Source organism: Panulirus ornatus, chromosome 57, assembly GCF_036320965.1.
Source record: "Panulirus ornatus isolate Po-2019 chromosome 57, ASM3632096v1, whole genome shotgun sequence".
NCBI lineage: Eukaryota > Metazoa > Arthropoda > Malacostraca > Decapoda > Palinuridae > Panulirus > Panulirus ornatus.
The window spans coordinates 18,972,711-18,991,024 of record NC_092280.1 but is presented as its reverse complement, the minus strand read 5'-3'; the positions used below and the strand labels follow the sequence as shown (position 1 = coordinate 18,991,024).

Genomic DNA, 18,314 nt, shown 5'->3' with positions numbered 1-18,314 from the left:
AAGTAATGTGCGAAAGACAAGAGAACAAATGGGAACGTCAGTGAAGGGAGAAGTGATAACAGGTAATGAGGAGGAGATGGCATGAGTGTTTTGAAGGTTTGTCGAATGTGTTTGATGATAGAGTGGCAGATGTAGGGTATTGTGGTCAGGGTAGTGTGCGAAATGAGGGAGTCAGGAAGAGTGGTTTGGTGAAGAGAGAAGGGATGGTGAAAGCCTTGTAGATGAAATCTGGCAAGGAGGCAGGTTTGGATGATATTGCAATTGAATTTATTAAGAAAGGGGATGACTGTTTTGTTGATTGGCTAGTAAGGATAATCATTGTATGTATGGATCATGGTGAACTGCCTGAGGATTGTCAGAATGCATGTATGTTGCCATTGTACAAAAGCAAAGGGGATAAAGATGAGTGTTCAAACTACAGAGGCATAAGTTTGTTGAGTATTCCTGGAAAATTGTGTGGGAAGGTATTGATTGAGAGGGTGAAGGCATGTACAGAGCATCAGGTTAAGGAGGAGCAGTGTAGTATCAGAAGTGGTAGAGGATGTTAAGATCAGGCGTTTGCTTTGAAGAATGTACCTGAGAAATGCTTAGAGAAACAGATGGATTTGTATGTTGCATTTATGGATTTGGAGAAGGCACATGACAGGGTGGATAAAGATGCTTTGTGGAAGATCTCAAGAGTATACGGTGTGGGAGGTAAGCTGTTAGAAGCAGTGAGAAGTTTTTATCAAGGGCTATAAGGCATGTGTACGTGAAGGAAGAGAGGAGAGTGATTGGTTCCCAGTGAAGTTCGATCTGCGGCAGGGGTGTGTGATGTCCCCATTTTTGTTTAATTTGTGTACGGATGAGGTGGTTAGAGAGGTAAATGCAAGAGTTTTGGAGAGAGGGGCAAGTATGCAGTCTGTTGTGGATGAGAGGGCCTGGGAAGGGAGTCATTTGTTATTCAATGATGATACAGCTCTGGTGGTTGATTTAAGGGAGAAACTGCAGAAGTTGGTGACTGAGTTTGGAAAAGTGTGTGAAAGGAGAAAGTTGATAGCAAATGTGAACAAGAGCAAGGTTATTAGGTTCAGCAGGGTTGAGGGACAAGTTAGTTGGGATGTAAGTTTGAATGGAGAAAAACTGGAGGAAATGAAGTGTTTTAGGTATCTGGTAGTGGACTTATCGGCAAATGGAACCATGGAAGCAGAAGTGATTCATAGGGTGGGGTAGGGTTCGAAGGTTCTGGGAGCAACGAAGAATGTGTGGAAAGAGAGAATGTTATCTCGGAGACTGAAAATGCGTATGTTTGAAGGAATAGTAGTTCCAACAGTATTACATGGTTGCAAGGCATGGGCTATAGATAGGGTTGTATGGAAGAGGGTGGATGTGTTGGAAATGAAATGTTTAAGGACAATATGTGGTGTGAGGTGGTTTGATTAAGTAATGAAAGGGTAACAGAAATGTGTGGTATTAAAAAGAGTATGTTTGAGAGAGCAGAAGAGGGTGTGTTGAAATGGTTCAGATTTATGGAGAGAATGAGTGAGGAAAGGTTGACAAAGGATATATGTGTCAGAGGTGGAGGGAACAAGGAGAAGCAGGAGACCAAATTGGAGGTGGAAGTTTGTGAAGTTCAGCAGTGGATAATCCAGAAAATTTTTTGATAATGGATAATGAGTTGGAATTGTTTTGGACAGCATAAGTTTTCTTGTAAGGTTCATATGGGTTTGCAAAAGTCTGAGCAGGTTGATTTACTTGGTTAAAAATATGGGTTTGAAAGGATTAAAGATAGTTTAAGAATTGCTATATTTGGTTTGATTTACAACTTTATAACCCAAAAAGCTGTTCCAAAAGTATATGTCACCTGCACCTATCCTTTTTTCTTCTCTATCCTTTTTTCTTCTAAGCCATCTTTCTGAATTAATTGATACTGTGATTATTAATAGTGCTGCAGATATTTGAAAATGGTCTCTGTAAAACTGAAAATGTCCAAAATGTTCAGAAATTTGATTTTCCAGTGTGTGTACGAATCTTACACACGTCATGATATATCTATGACATGTTTTAATTTTAGTAGTACTTTTTATGATTTTTTTTTTATGAAGCAGTTTAGATATATGGCAGTTGAAGGAATAATTGTTATACATGGGGTGTTCAGTGTTGTAAATGGAAATGGTGAAGAGCTTGTAGATTAATGTGCTGAAAAAGGACTGGTGATTGGGAATTCCTGGTTTAAAAAGAGAGGTATACATAAGTATATGTATGTAAGTAGGAGAGATGGCCAGAGAGTGTTATTAGATTACATGTTAATTGATAGGCGCGCCAAAGAGAGACTTGTGGATGTTAATGTGCTGAGAGGTGCAACTGGAGGGATATCTGTGGAGGCAAAGGTGAAGATTTGTAGAGGTTTTCAGAAAAGAAGAAAGAATGTTGGGGTGAAGAGATTGGTGAGAGTAAGTGAGCTTGGGAAGGAGACTTGTGTGAGAAAGTACCAGGAGAGACTGAGTACAGAATGGAAAAAGTTGAGAACAAAGGAGGTAAGGGGAGTGGGGGAGGAATGGGATGTATTTAGGGAAGCAGTGATGGCTTGTGCAAAACATGCTTGAGGCATGAGAAGCATGGGAGGTGGGCAGATTAGAAAGGGTAGTGAGTGGTGGGATGAAGAAATAAGATTATTAGTGAAAGAGAAGAGAGAGGCATTTGGACAATTTTTGCAGGAAAATGATGCAAATGAGTGGGAGATGTATAAAAGAAAGAGGCAGGAGGTCAAGAGAAAGGTGCAAGAGGTGAAAAAGAAGACAAATGAGAGTTGGGGTGAGAGAATATCATTAAATTTTAGGGAGAATAAAAAGATGTTTTGGAAGGAGGTAAATAAAGTCTGTAAGACAAGGGAACAAATGGGAACATCAGTGAAGGGGGCAAGTAGGGAGGTGATAACAAGCAGTGGTCATGTGAGAAGGAGATGGAGTGAGTATTTTGAAGGTTTGTTGAGTGTGTGTGATGATACAGTGGCAGATATAGGGTGTTTTGTTCGAGGTGGTGTGCAGAGTGAGAGGGTTAGGGAGAATGATTTGGTAAACAGAGAAGAGGTGGTAAAAGCTGTGCGGAAGATGAAAGCCAGCAAGGCAGCGGATTTGGATGGTATTGCAGTGGAATTTATTAAAAAGAGGAGGTGACTGTTGATTGTTGACTGGTTGGCAAGATTATTTAATGTATGTATGACTCATGGTGAGATGCCTGAGGATTGGCAGAATGCTTGCATAGTGCCTTTGTACAAAGGCAAAGGAGATAAAAGTGAGTGCTCAAATTACAGAGGTATAAGTTTGTTGAGTATTCCTGGGAAATTATATGGGAGGGCATTGATTGAGAGGGTGAAGGGATGAACAGAGCATGAGATTGGGGAAGAGCAGTATGGTTTTAGAAGTGGTAGAGGATGTGTGGATCAGGTCTTCCCTTTGAAGAATGTATGTGAGAAATACTTAGAAAAGCAAATGGATTTGTATGTAGCATTTATGGATCTAGAGAAGGCATATGATAGGAGTTGATAGAGATGCTCTGTGGAAGGTATTAAGAATATATGGTGTGGGAGGCAAGTTGTTAGAAGCAGTGAAAAGTTTTTATCGAGGATGTAAGGCATGTGTACATGTAGGAAGAGAGGAAAGTGATTGGTTCTCAGTGAATGTTGGTTTGTGGCAGGGATGTGTGATGTCTCCATGGTTGTTTGATTTGTTTATGGATGGGGTTGTTAGGGAGGTGAATGCAAGAGTTTTGGAAAGAGGGGCAAGTATGCAGTCTGTTGTGGATGAGAGAGCGTGGGAAGTGAGTCAGTTGTTCACTGATGATTGAGCGCTGGTGGGTGATTCGGGTGAGAAACTGCAAAAGCTGGTGACTGAGTTTGGTAAAGTGTGTGAAAGAAGAAAGCTGAGAGTAAATGTGAATAAGAGCAAGGTTATTAGGTACAGTAGGGTTGAGGGACAAGTCAATTGGGAGGTAAGTTTGAATGGAGAAAAACTGGAGGAAGTGAAGTGTTTTAGATATCTGGGAGTGGATTTGGAACCATGGAAGCATAAGTGAATCATAGGGTGGGGGAGGGGGCGAAAGTTCTGGGAGCGTTGAAGAATGTGTGGAAGTCGAGAACGTTATCTTGGAAAGTAGAAATGGGTATGTTTGAAGGAATAGCGCTTCCAACAATGATATATGGTTGTGAGGCGTGGGCTATGGATAGAGTTGCGCGGAGGAGGGTGGATGTGCTGGAAATGAGATGTTTGAGGACAGTATGTGGTGTGAGATGGTTTGATAGAGTAAGTAATGAAAGGGTAAGAGAGATGTGTGGTGATAAAAAGAGTGTGGTTGAGAGAGCAGAGGAGGGTGTTTTGAAATGGTTTGGTCACGGAGAGAATGAGTGAGGAAAGATTGACCAAGAGGATATATGTGTCAGAGGTGGAGGAAACGAGGAGAAGTTGGAGACCAAACTGGAGGTGGAAAGATGGAGTGAAAAAGATTTTGAGTGATCGGGGCCTGAACATGCAGGAATAGAGTGAATTGGAATGATGTGGTATACCGGGGTTGACGTGCTGTCAGTAGATTGAACCATGGCATGTGAAGCGTCTGGGATAAACCATGGAAAGTTCTGTGGGGCCTGGATGTGGAAAGGGAGCTGTGGTTTTGGTGCATTATTACATGATAGCTAGAGACTGAGTGTGAACAAATGTGGCCTTTGTTGTCTTTTCCTAGCGCTACCTCGTACACATGCGGGGGGAGGGGGTTTGTATTTCATTATGTGGTGGGGTGGCGATGGGAATGAATAAGGGCAGACAGTATTAATTATGTGCATATGTATATATGTATATGTCTGTGTGTGTATATTTGTGTATACATTTAGATGTATAGGTATGTATATGTGCATGTGTGGACGTGTATGTATATACATGTGTATGTGGGCGGGTTGGGCCATTCTTTCGTCTGTTTCCTTGCACTACCTTGCTTAAGCGGGAGACAGCGACAAAGTATGATAAAAAAAAATATTTGAAAATACAAATGGAATTAGAATACAAAGGAATTGAAGTAGTAACAGATCATTGAGTCTTTTTTAGGCTGTTTGTGATAGTGGAAGGTAAAAGAAGGGAGGCACACAGATATTTCAAAGAGAAGAACCTGCAAATTGTTAGTGTGACATAGAGGCACAAATAATGCTACTCTTGGAATTCAAGCAAAATAATTCTTCTCTGATATTAAGCAGAATTATAGTTTTTGTTGTCTTATTGGTTTATAGGTATTCATTATTTAGGAGAAATAACAGAGAGAAATGAATTTTGGAGAATCATGACATAATATCACAGTGTAGATCCTACTTCACTGGTGGTGGTGGTGATGGGGGGATGCTATTTCATGTGTGGCGGGGTGGTGACGGGAATGGATGAAGGCAGCAAGTAAGAATATGTACATGTGTGTATATGTATATGTCTGTGTATGTATATGTATGTACCTGTTGAAATGTATATTTATGTATATATGCGTGTATGGGCTTTTATGTATGTACGTGCACATGTGTGGGTTAGGCCATTCCTTGTCTGTTTCCTTGTGCTACCTCACTGATGTGGGAGATGGCGATTAAGTATGATAGATAAACAGATATATCCTAAAAAAGCCCATTTTACAGATATCAGCAGGAGAGAGAGCAGTTGGAGCAACAGTTTGCTGCTGGTTCTCTTGCTCAACAGGTCATGCTAGAGGGAAAGGAAACACTTGCTCAGAGATTAGAAAAGCAGGTCAGTGTTTATATATATCTAATAGCCTTTCATGCTTAAGTAAGGTGACATAAGGAATTTATGACCTCATTTGTATGCTTCCATGTAGCTGCCATATGTGATGGACCAAATCTACAACCAATCTCCATTAACTAAAAATACCTTATTTATTCACACATCAGCTGGACAATTTTCCCATAAAAGTTGTAAAAGTGTGGATGTGGCTTACTATAGAATACAGCGTAATGAAAATTTGTCAAAGAATGGCCTCTTCCACCTTCAGACTCGTGTTAGCCCAGTTACCATTGGTGTGTATTCTTTACTCCTCCCCCGCCCCTATTCTCATGAATGAATGCATTAGAAATTTATTTTTGATACATTGATTATTTTAAAGTGTTAGAATTACAGTAATAAATATAGACAGTTTGTTTTGTTTTGTTGTACCCACATTGCCTTCAGTGCATTGTTGTCCTATTTTCTGTTGTAAATTATTGAACTGAAACTCTAAAACTCTGACTCAGCCATTGCACAGAATTTTTAGGACATCATGCAGTGCTGTAATTTGACTGATAGTAACTTACACAGCATTCTTTTCCATAGAGGTTAATGCGCAGGTACTTGCTAACATGTATTAAAGTGCATACCTTTCAGCATTATAAATGCAAAATCTCTAGCCTTTGTGTCAAATTTGTCTGTCATATGCAGACAGAGAATCTGTGAGCATTTCCACATGAAAGAGGAGTAACCTTAAGAACCCGTGCTAAACCTTAAAGCAGAAAGAATCCTTACCAAGATCTAAAACAGTAGGAATTTCTCCTTACCAGTACCTGGTCTTCTATCTGGGTTGTGCTATAATGAAGACAGAAATTTAGGTTTTGAGCTTAAAAAACTATTTCTTCACTGTCAAGGGAGTCTTGTAGCATCTCTGTATTTCCCAACCTTTCCTTTATGTCTTTTCTTTTGAAAAAATTCTTGTGTCTGGGAAGGAACAGGCATGCTGCACTCTCTTTAGTAATGGGAATTGTAACCATGTGATTCTTCTTCACTACCATACCTGGCTATTGGAATAAGATTGCTGTCTCTTTAGGCAAGCATCAGGTAGTCTTTTAGGCACTTTGATGGTCAAAGAAAGTGAATGTGTATGGATATATTTTGTTCTAGGACAAAACACTTTGTTTTAACAACCTCACTCACAGTTGTTCTCATACATGCATGTAGGGTTTTGTTTCCAGCAGAGAAATTTTTTCATATATCTGAACTTACATTTTGATACAAAGAATATGATAATTTTCAGTATTTTGTCTTCATTAAAAATTTTTTGTTTAAGGTTAGACAGAATCTGAATGGCAAGTATAACTCAGTATCATGAGCATTATTTGATTTTTGGTTTTGAGGTCGTATTCAGTGTTATTCATGTAACTCTTTAGGTATCGGAACTTCAAGGAAGGCTTGAAGAAGAAAGAAGAATCCTGGAGGAACGTTTAAGAAAAGAAGAGGAGCAACGAAATCATATCCTCCAGGAAAAGGTATTTTGAAAACCATTTTTCTTTCACCACCAGGTGCCCTGTACATGTATAAGGTTTGTAAATACCAAAGATGTATTAGATGAGCCTCTTCTTTTTACTTTAAATGGCAGCCATCATCACCTGAAGAAGCAATCAGGGATGGTAGCCATTGTCTCTTGATTTGAGGTACATAGCTTATTAGAGACTTATTGAGTTTTGATTTACAGATTTTTTATGATTCAGAAGGTATTATTGTATTGTGTACCTTATAATCATGACTGGGAAACAAACAATATGACACATGAATTAGCCCTTTTATTAATGCACACATGAAGTGTAGATAATCATGTGGTGATCCTGTAGCATTTGATGTTTTTTGGTCTAGATTGGTGGTTACTATTTTGTGCGTGGGTAAGTTACACCATCTTTTGACTACACTTGTTAGTAGCCAGAGGAAGAAGTGATTCGTACTTTATTAGTGCCTTCAAAGTAAATAAAGAGGATTTTATTTAGCAGTAGGAGATAGATTTATCTTCCTATTTTTTCTGTATATCTGAAGCCCCATTCCCCTCTGGAAATTCCCTTGCATGCGCCATTTCATGCATTCCACCAAAAAATTTATTTGCAGGAGAGCGTGCTTCACCATTTAGAAGACGAAAAGACCAAGCTTGAGCTTAAGCTACGAGAAGAACGGCATTGCTTACAAGAGCAGCTTAAGGCTACAGAAATTCACAGAGAAGCATTACAAAAAGAGGTACCATATAAAGTTCTTTTGTGAGGCAATTTTATTTCATTTACCATTAAATTTTTCCATCACCAAAATTACACTTGAGAAGTATGAAGTCATGTTAGTGCATCATATATAATCACATTAAGTAGGGATGTCCGTTATGACTAGGTACCTTAAAACCATGAAAAATACAAAAAGGGCAACTTTCAAGTTTAGAATCTTTGATCTTTGATGATGAAGTGGTCAGCTGTCACACCAATTTTGTTACTTGATATATGGTGATATTGGATTTAACTGTTTCTAAATTATGCACTTCTTTGTTTCGTAAAGGTAACTTTTTATTTTTTTAAGTTAAATTGAAATGTGGTTATACATCTTGTCTACCTTCTTGTCTGTTTGTCTCTCTGCCTTTCTGTTTCTTTAATTATATAGTTTATTGTTAAAACTTGTGTGTGTGCATTAATGTGTTCTAAAAGGACAAAATAGCTAAATAGAGAAAGTTTATGAAAGATTATTAGTTTCCTGAGTTTGAATTTTGTAAGATACTAGCAAGAATACACATCTGTTGGATGGATGAAGTAGAAACTCTTTCATAACAAAGGTTAAGAACATTTCCTAATCTTGTTTCAAGAACATTTAAGAATGTTCTCTGGAAAATTAAGAGTTACCAGTATCCTTCCCATTCATGACCATCCTCTTATCATTTCATGTACAGTGTGATAACATAATTTGACTCTGAAGCCCTTGGATATGAAATCAGATGGGTCCTCTCTCCATAACCTTCCTCCTGTCATCCTGCATCACTATCACAAGTTTGATTGTGATTGGTCAAGAGATGTGGAAATGTACAAGAAAATGATTTTCCACCCCATCTCAAAAGACTGCAAAGCTTTCCCTTCTTTCCAAGACCCTTGCATTCACTTCTCTCACCACACAATCCATAAAATGGTTGAACAGGTAGGATAGTATCACACACCCCTTTCACAGACCCACTTTCATCTGGAACCTCTCTCCGTCCTCTCTTTCTACTCTCTTGATAGGACTCCATGCTGCTTCTAGTAGTTTCCATCCCATATCATATTTTCATAACATGCTCCATAAAGCATCTCATATCATTCCTTTCATATGCTGTCTCCAGATCCATGAATGCCGCACACAAATCCTTCTCTTTAATTATTTCTCACGCAGATTCTCTGCCACTCCTGAAGCCATGTTGCTCCTCCCCTGTCAGATGCTCTGCGCATGTTGTTTCTCGTACAGCAAGGTAGCCAGGAACAGACAAAGAATGGCCTCATCCTAAGCCAAATCCTCATTTACTGACTAGTCTTGAAAGGATGATGTGGGCTAAATGCCCTGCCCAGGATTTGAACTGAAAGTTATCAGGATGTGCTGAAGTGGTTTTGGTTAAGAGAAGAAAAATGCTTGTTTTAGAGGTGGAGGGAGTAAGGGGGAGTGGGAGACCAAGTAGGAAATTGAAGGATGGAGTGAACAGGTTTTGGTGGATTATCAGTAGCTGAATAATCAGGAGGCAAGAGGCATGTGTTGGATAGAAAGATTTTGCATCACTTTGTGTGGTAGAGGTGATATGCTGTTCACTGGAGGAACAAGGGCATGTGAAGTCAAGGTAATCTATGGAATAGTCTGTAGACCTGGTTTCCATGCTTTATATAGCTAGAGACTGCACATGTGCAACAAGGCGATTGTTCATTTGTTCTTGCTTAAGAAGGAAAGAAAGTTGGATAGAAAAAAAATACTATTTTATATTTCATGAAACAAGGCAATTGGTCATTTGTTCTTGCTTAAGAAGGAAAGAAATTTGGATAGAAAAAAAATACTATTTTATATTTCATGAAGGTTTTAAGTGCTTGGGGCTTGAACCTGTAAGAGGGTGCAAGGTAGGCATGGGATAAAGTGAATTGGAGTGATCTGGTACAATGTGGTGTGACATACTGTTTATGGACTGAACCAGGGCATATAATGCAGTCATTGGAAACCACAGAAAGGTTTGTCAGACCTGGTTGTGAATAGGGAACTGTGGTTTTTAATGCATTACACATGATAGCTAGAGCGTGGATTTGAGTGAATGAGGCCATTTCTTCCTATGTTCTTAATGCTACTTCATTAGTGCAAGAAATGATGAACAGATTCAAAAAAGGGAATGAAGAAAACTTTTGAAAAATCTTCCTTTTCCCTTATTTCCTGTACTTATAGCCTGTTCCTACCTATTCTGGTAACCAGTTTAGGATATGTAGAAATGTGTTGAAAGGGTATCATTTGTTTCACCTTGTGGAAATGAGAATGGAATTAAAGATCACTTAATAACTGGTAAACAGACTACAGTCTTTAGTTACAGATTTACTATCCCACATACAACACGTCTGTCTTTTTGATTTAGTGTGTGATATATCAAAAAATTGAGAGTTATTTCTTATAGAGATTGCCAGTAAGCAATTTGGTTTATGAATTATGCATGTAAGTTTATGTTAGCTTACTTTATTGATATATTAATATGTTGTTTATTGATAGTTTTCACTGTCATTATTACTGTGTTACCTAGGATACATGTTGCTACATTCTAACACTCGTCACATTTGAAATACTTGTCAACTTAAGGTAACTAAGCCCTTAACTCCTCACTTGAGTTTCTTTTCTAACCCTGTGAATCTCAGATTTTCATGTTGCTTAAATGATTTTTTTTTTTTCATACTATTCGCCATTTCCGCATTAGCGAGGTATCATTAAGAACGGGACTGAGCCTTTGAGGGAAATCCTTATGTGGCCCCCTTCTCTGTTCCTTCTTTTGGAAGATTAAAAATGAGAGGGGAGGAGTTCCAGCCCCCCTGCTCCCTCTCCTTTTAGTCGCCTTCTGCGACACACGGAATACGTGGGAAGCATTCTTTCTCCCCTGTCCACAGGGATAGTTAAATGATAGTATGTAACCTTAAATCCTCAGGTATTGATTTAACACTGAAAAATCAATATGTTTCATATACCTTGAAAATCAGTCTTCTTTCTGATTACCAGATGGTTTCCTTTCTTACTGATGTCTGGTTATCATCCCTGAAAGATTCTGGGGAGTCATTTGTAGTTGCCCTTGACATATTTAAGGCTTTTGAAAGGGTGTGGCATCAGGGTCACATCTTTAAGATCCCCTTTTGGTTTCCCTGCTTCACTTTGCTCCTTCATATCTAGCTTCCTCTTTGGCCAATCTATCTATGTGGTAGTTGATGGATCAGCCTACCCCCTTTTCTCCATGAATAATGGTGTCCCTCAAGGTTCTGTCGTGTCCCCTACACTTTTTCTCCTTTTTTTTTATTTCCTCTCCTTCACAAGTAATCCAATGCACTCATACACTAAAGACTCATTACTGCATTAATCCACATCCTTTGATTCTGTTCCTTCTTCTCTCACTCACTCTCACCACAAGCTAGACCACTCAGTACTTAGCAAGCTGCTGCACCACATATTATTGTGTAGCCACTGGCAACTCAAGGGTGGGCCATTTTAAAACTTAGTTTCTTTCCTTACATGTCGAGGATTTAACTCTCTACTTTCTCATGTCTTTCCCAATAATTAGGACCTGTCATATTTCAAAAGACAGGTCTTTCACATCCTCTAGAATTCTTGATTACTTTCCCTTGTCATTTCTTTTTCCATTTCATAATTCAATATTTCAATTAAGACCCGGCCTTGATGTAGACTTTTGTCCATGACTGGAGCCTTGAACATAAAGAAGTACTGATTTCACTCCAGTGATGAGCAGGAGTTTTATCATTGTTTCAGCACACTGTCCTAAAAAGGCTTTGTGTCAAGTTAGTTATCGCTATGCATTTTTTTGTTTATTGTTCTCTGAGATGATGTTCTTTCATTCTGTGCATTCTTCAGTGCTCCCAGAACCTTTGCCCTACTCCTTTACCCTGTGACTCACTTCTGCTGCCATGTCCACTCTCAGATATCTAAAACACTTCTCTTCCTCCAATTTTTTCTATTCAAACTCACACCCCCAACAAACCTGTCCCTCAACCCTGCTAAACCTAATAACCTTTTATTCACATTCACTCTTAACTTTTTCCTCTCACACACACTTCCAAACTCAGTCACCAACTTCTGCACTTTCTCACTTGAATCTGCCACCAGTGCTCTATCATCAGGAAACGATAGGAGGCTCACTTCCCTGGCCCTCATCCCCCACAGAATGCATACTTGCTCCTCTCTCCAAGGCTTTCACATTTATCTATCTCAACACCCTGTCTATAAACAAATTAAACAACCATGGGGATATCACACACCACTGCCACAGACCATTCTACACTTGGAACCATTCAGTCTTCTCTTCCTGCAAAAAACACATGCCTTACACCCTTGACAAAAATTTACCACTACTATTTGCAGCTTTCCTTTTCAACATATATTTTTGATACCTTCCACAAAGCGTCTCTATCGACCCCATCATATGCCGTCTCTAGATCCATAAATGCCACATACAAATCCATCTGTTTTTCTAAATATCTCTAATGCAAAATCTCTAAAGCAAAACCTGATCCACACGACCTCCACCACTTATGGAACCTGAGACTGCATCCCCAGTCTGAATCTCTGTACATGCTTTCATCCTCTCAATCAATACCATCCTATACAACTTACTAGGTATACTCAACAAGCTTTTACCTATGTAGTTTGAACTCTCACCTTTATCCTCCTTGCCTTTATACAGTGTCACTATACAAGCATTTCACCAATCCTTAGGCATCTCATCATGATCCATACATACACTGAAAATCCTTATCAACTAATCAACAACATAGTCACCTCCTTTCATAATAGATTCTACAGAAATACCATACTCTCCAGCCGCCTTGCCACATTTCATCTTGCACAAGGCTTTCACCACCTCTTCTCTCTTCACCAAACCACTCTCCCTGGCTCTCTCACTTTGCATACCACCTTGACCAAAACATCCTACATCAGCCACTCTGTCATCAAACACATTTACTAATCCTCCAAAATACTCACTCCATCTCCTCTTTTCATCACTATCTATTATTAGTTTCCCTTTTGCCCCCTTCACTGATGTTCCCATTTGTTCCCATGTATTATGCACATTATTTACCTCCTTCCAGAAGATCTTATTCTCCCTAAAGTTTACTGATATTCGCTCACCCCAACTCTCCTTTGCCCTCATTTTCAACCCCTGCACCTTCCTCTTGACCTCCTGCTGCTTTCATGTATACATCTTTCAATCATTTGCACTCCTTTCCTGTAAGTACTGCTCAGGCTCCTCCCTTTCATCTTTCTCTAACAACTATACTTCATCCCACCTCTCACTACCATTTCTAATCTGCCCACCTCCCACTTTTCAGTGCCACATGTATTTCCTGTACTTCCCATCACTGCTTCCCAAATATCTCCCATCACCCACTCTCCTTGTTTCATTTACTCTCACCTTTTGCCATGCTTCACTCAGTCTCTCCCGGTATTTCTTCACAAATGTTTCTTTTCCAAACTCATTACTCTGACAACTCTCTTCTCTCTAACATTGTCACCTCTTTTTCAAAAACCTTTGCAAATCTTGACCTTTATCTCCACAAGATAGTGATCAGACATCCCATCAACTGCACTTCTCAGCACATTTACATTTAAAAGTCTCTCTTTTAGATGTCTATTAATTAATATGTAATCCAGTAATACTTGGTGACTATCTTTCCTACTCTCATTCGTATACTTGTGCATATCTCTTTTAAACCAGGTATTCTCAATCATTAGTTCTTTTCCAGCACATTCCATAAGCTGTTCACCCTTTCCTTTCATAACACTGAGTACCCCATGTGAATCAGTTATACCCTCAACTACCACATTACCTACCTTAACATTTCAATCAACCATCACTAATACCTGATATCTTACATCAGAACTGTTGATACACTCACTCGGCTGCTCTCAGAGCACTTGCCTCTCATATCTTTCTTTTCATGGCCAGGTGCAAAAGCATTGATAATCACTCATCTCTCACTATCCACTTTCAGTTTAACTCATGTCAGTCTAGAATTTGCTTCCATACAGTCTGACACTCCCACAACTCATGCTTCAGAAGTAGTCCTACTTCTTCCTTGGCTCTAGTCCTTTATTCAGTCCTTGACTTAACTCCAGAGGCATTTCCAAACCATTCTTCCCCTTTACCCTCAAGCTTTGTTTCACTCCGAGTCAGAACATCTTAGTTTCTTTACTTGAATATACTGCCTTTATCTCCACCCTTCTCATCTAGGTTACATCCACATAGATTTAGACACTGCTGCCTGATTTGAGGAGGATGCATGGCTGCCTTTTCTTTTCTGTCTTAGAAATTGAAATACAGGTTGACTATCCCCTATCTGAAATGCCTGGGACCAGAAGTGTCTTATATTTTGGAATATTGGATTATACATAATGAGATATGTGGAAAACAGGATGGTATGGAAACAAACAGGTTAGAGCTGAGACATACCTCAACATTTCATCCGTTCAGCGGTCTTCCTCAGGAGATACTGATTCTAGCATTCAGCTTACCTAGAAGAAGGGATTAAGGACAATGTTAACACAAGGTCTGGGTTCATTTGGTGGTCACGTCAGGCAGCGGAGATTGCAGTGAACAGGTGGAGGCAGTAGGACAAGCGATCCAGTCAGAGTGACATGCCAAGGCGTCCAACCGGGTGGCCATCACTTGTTGGTGAACACTCCTGCTAAATGCTGGAATCAGTATCTCCTTAGGAAGACTGTTGAACGGTCAAAATGTTGAGGTTTGTCTCAGCTCTGACCTGTTTGTTTCCATACCATCCTGTTTTCCACATGTCATGATGGATAATAGATAATGAGATATCTTGGGGAGGGGTTCCAAGTCTAAACACTGAATCCATTTGTTTCATACGCAGCTTATACATATAGTCTGAAGGTAATGTATACAATATTTATAAATTTTGCACATGAAACAAAGTTTGTGTACCACTGAACCATCAGAAAGTTAAGGTGTCACAACCTCAGCTCCCCATGTGGACTATCTGTGGTTGTTTGGCATCACTTTCATTCCTGACTATGAATTTATATGCTACTGATAAGCAGTCATTTTCTTACACTTATTCACACAGAGCAGAGAATAAGCAAAAGACAGTGAGTAATGCATGTAGGTCTGGCATGGGCAAGCAAGATCAAGTGTGGAATTTTCCACTTGTAGTGTCATGTTGCTGCTCAAAACTTTATGATTTTGGAGCATTTTGGATTTCAGATTTTCAGATTAGGGATGCTCAACCTGTACAAGGAAGGGAAGATTCTATCCCCCTTGCTTCCACCCCTTTTAGTCACCTTTTTTCTTCCCAACCCCAGGGATAGATAGTATTTCCCATAGAAAGTGCATGTTATAATTTGAGAAAGTTCTTGATGAGATCCTCCACCAGTGATTATCAGTGCAAGTCACGTCACCTGATATAGTCGGGGTTGTGCTTCATTGGTCTGAAAATTTTTGTGTTCTTGATCCATCAAAATTAAAGGGGAATGGAGTCATTGATGATAGATAAGTAGTTAGATATATAGATGGATTGATTGATTTATTGATTTGATTGATAAAATAGGTAGATGGATGAATAGAATTATACAATACATTATTTTACTGTAACTGTATATTGATAATCATATTGGGATGAATATCATGTTTATCAAGAAATACAGATATAAAATCAATTATTTTTCTGTTATCACCTAAGAAGGTGAAACTTTTTGTTTCATATGTAGTTTAAGATTTAATTAGCCTTGGTTAGTTCAGTAGGAGATCTCCACAAGTTGAAAACTTGGAAAAGGTAATCATTTACATTGGAGAATTTGCTTCCCTCTAATGATATATCTGTCTATATCTCTGATGCTCATTCCCTCCAGGAACTCCCACCAAGGGGTGGCCATGGCTAAAGAGTCTCCACTTATCCCTGACCTTACATGCCTCCTTCGCATACACCATTCCAAGCATTTTTCCTCCGTTTCTCTCCCTCCAGTATTCCTCCACCCAATTTACCCATGTCACAGATGGTCTTCCAGTCACACCAACTCCTTTAATTGTACTATCATACACTTTCCTTGTAAACTCCCAGTCTTGCATTCTTTCCATGTGCCCAAACCACCTCAAAGTATTATGTTTCACCCATTCTACCACTCCTCAATTCATTCCCTTTGCATTCCTTGCCATACCACATCACTCATTCACCCTTTCATTTCTTTCTTCATTCTATCTAGTCACAACAAATGCTATTCTCAAATAGCTCATTTCCATAATCTGGATTCTTGACCTTTGTGCCTCATTCGACATCCATGTTTGGGCTGCATAGTTCAAGGTTGGGATTCTCTTGCTATTAATACTGACTGTTCATTTCACCATTTTTCCACACCTTTATTTTATCAGAGTAGGAACTTAAATTTCACAGTGAAAACAGATTTCATGATTTCCTGTAATGAATTAGGAGCAAAGGAATGCTCTCTTAAGTGCTTTGTAGAAGACAGAGCAATATTATTTTAACTGAATTTGGTTTATTTTTGTCACTTGTGGACAGGTGGAGGCCAAAGAGTCAGCAATTCGTGCCAAAGAAGCAGAACAGCAGCAGGCAGAGAAAGAGAGGCAGAAGTTAAAAGATGAGATAGCTCAAGAGAGGCTCAAGCTAATGGAGGAACTTGAGAGTGTCAAAAGTGCACTTGCTGAAAAAGAATTGACAAATGCCCTACTTGGTTCAGAACTAAAGGAGAAGGAGGATGCTTTGCAGAGTAAGTTGGTATGTATTGCATTAGTTTTGCCAGTACTTTGTAAATTTGTGAATAGATCATTTGTATTTAAAATGTTACTCTTTCTGAGCCTGATGGTAAACTGAAAACTTAGATTCTCAGCATTCATCAAGGCCCAGTTTGACAAGTTTAAATGACAAAATTTTATGGTGAATACCAGGATGTACTAAAATAGTTTCAGCATATGTAGAGGATGAGCAAAGAAAGCCAGACTAAAATGAAGAACTTGTTAGAAGTAGAGGGAGGAAGGGTATTTGACTGTGAGTGCCTATAATGAAATTTTGCCAAAAGGCAGGGCTAGCATTCACTGCTCACCCAGTCTTGCATGATGACTAGTACTGTTTCTGCAGTTATGTTCTTTACATAATAATCTCTCCTAGGTGGACTTGTAACTGACCAGAAGGAGATGGAAGGGTAAAGTAAAGTGAGCTTTGTGGTACTAGAAGAGTGAAAGGTGTGAATGGGAGAGAATTAATTAGATCAGTGTAGTCTATGGTGGGCAATATGCTGTAAGTAGACAGAACTAGGGCATGTGAAGTGGTCAGTGCAAACTTTAGAATGGTCTTTCAGTTGTGAATGTGGATTAAAGGCTCTGGTTTCAGTACATCATGCATAACAGAAGAATGGATATGTACAAATAAGGGTGTTGTTTATTGACACTACCTTGCTGAGGCTGGAGAAGCTTTTGTTTATAATGAAAAGTAGGCAAGTTATCAAGTTGAGCTAAGGTTCATGTGTTTGTTTTATAGATATCAGCATAGAACAGGGTGGGTCAGTACCCATCTGTAATAGGAGTGGAGTAATTTATGAGTTAGATCTTAGAGGTGAGCGGTGCCCACTCTATAGGTGATACAAGGAGACACACAAACTACTTTTGAGTTGGTGCTTACATTTACAGTAGAATCATGACGAGTCAAGTTATAGAGATGGGCTGAACACTTTATGTATTCATTACATGATAGAAAGTTCATGAGAAAAGTGAATAACAAGAATGATTGCATCAACTTAAAGGAGGACCTAAACACACTCAATAGTCGGGCTGATGTATGGTTGATGAAATTCAACCCAAAAAAACATAAAGTAACGAAGGTGGAATGAGTGAAAGAAAGCCTCAGTATGATTATTACATGTTAGGAAATAAGATTCAGGACTAGGACTCTGTGTGTGAGAAAGACTTGAGAATATGGCTGGAAATAAGATTCAGGACTAGGACTCTGTGTGTGAGAAGGACTTGGGAATTGACATCTGTAACCCCTTTGAGTCCCGTTTTAGGAGAATAGTTAAGGCTGGGCTGGAAATCCTATCTTCCTTTAATAGTTTCCAAAAAAAGGAACAGTGGAAGGAACTATTTAAGGATTTTTTTCCCTCCAAGTGTCATTCATCTTTTCATAATGCTACCTTGTTCATTCTGGATGTAGCGAACACGTATGAAAGAAAAAAGATTAGAAGCATTGTAGTTTTTGCATAGTTCATCTGTCCATGCATCTGGATTTAAAGTAAACCAACATGTTATGTCTCCTCACCGGTTTTTTTTTTCCTTCACCTTTTGAGTTGTTTGCTAGT

General features: G+C 39.1%; 1 protein-coding gene across 5 annotated transcripts in view; it reads left to right on the top strand.

Moving 5' to 3' along the window:
• The window catches only part of LOC139766217 (uncharacterized), a 107,813-nt gene that overhangs the window by 25,775 nt on the left and 63,724 nt on the right, over window positions 1-18,314 (top strand). For all 5 annotated transcript variants that reach the window (XR_011716822.1, XM_071694527.1, XM_071694528.1 and 2 more), the window contains exons 6-9: window positions 5,639-5,747; window positions 7,154-7,252; window positions 7,860-7,985; window positions 16,526-16,741. Coding sequence is in view for 4 of the 5 variants with exons in the window: in XM_071694527.1 (XP_071550628.1) it covers window positions 5,639-5,747; window positions 7,154-7,252; window positions 7,860-7,985; window positions 16,526-16,741 (550 nt within the window). In the remaining variant the exon portion in view is untranslated. The remainder of the gene's footprint in view (window positions 1-5,638; window positions 5,748-7,153; window positions 7,253-7,859; window positions 7,986-16,525; window positions 16,742-18,314) is intronic.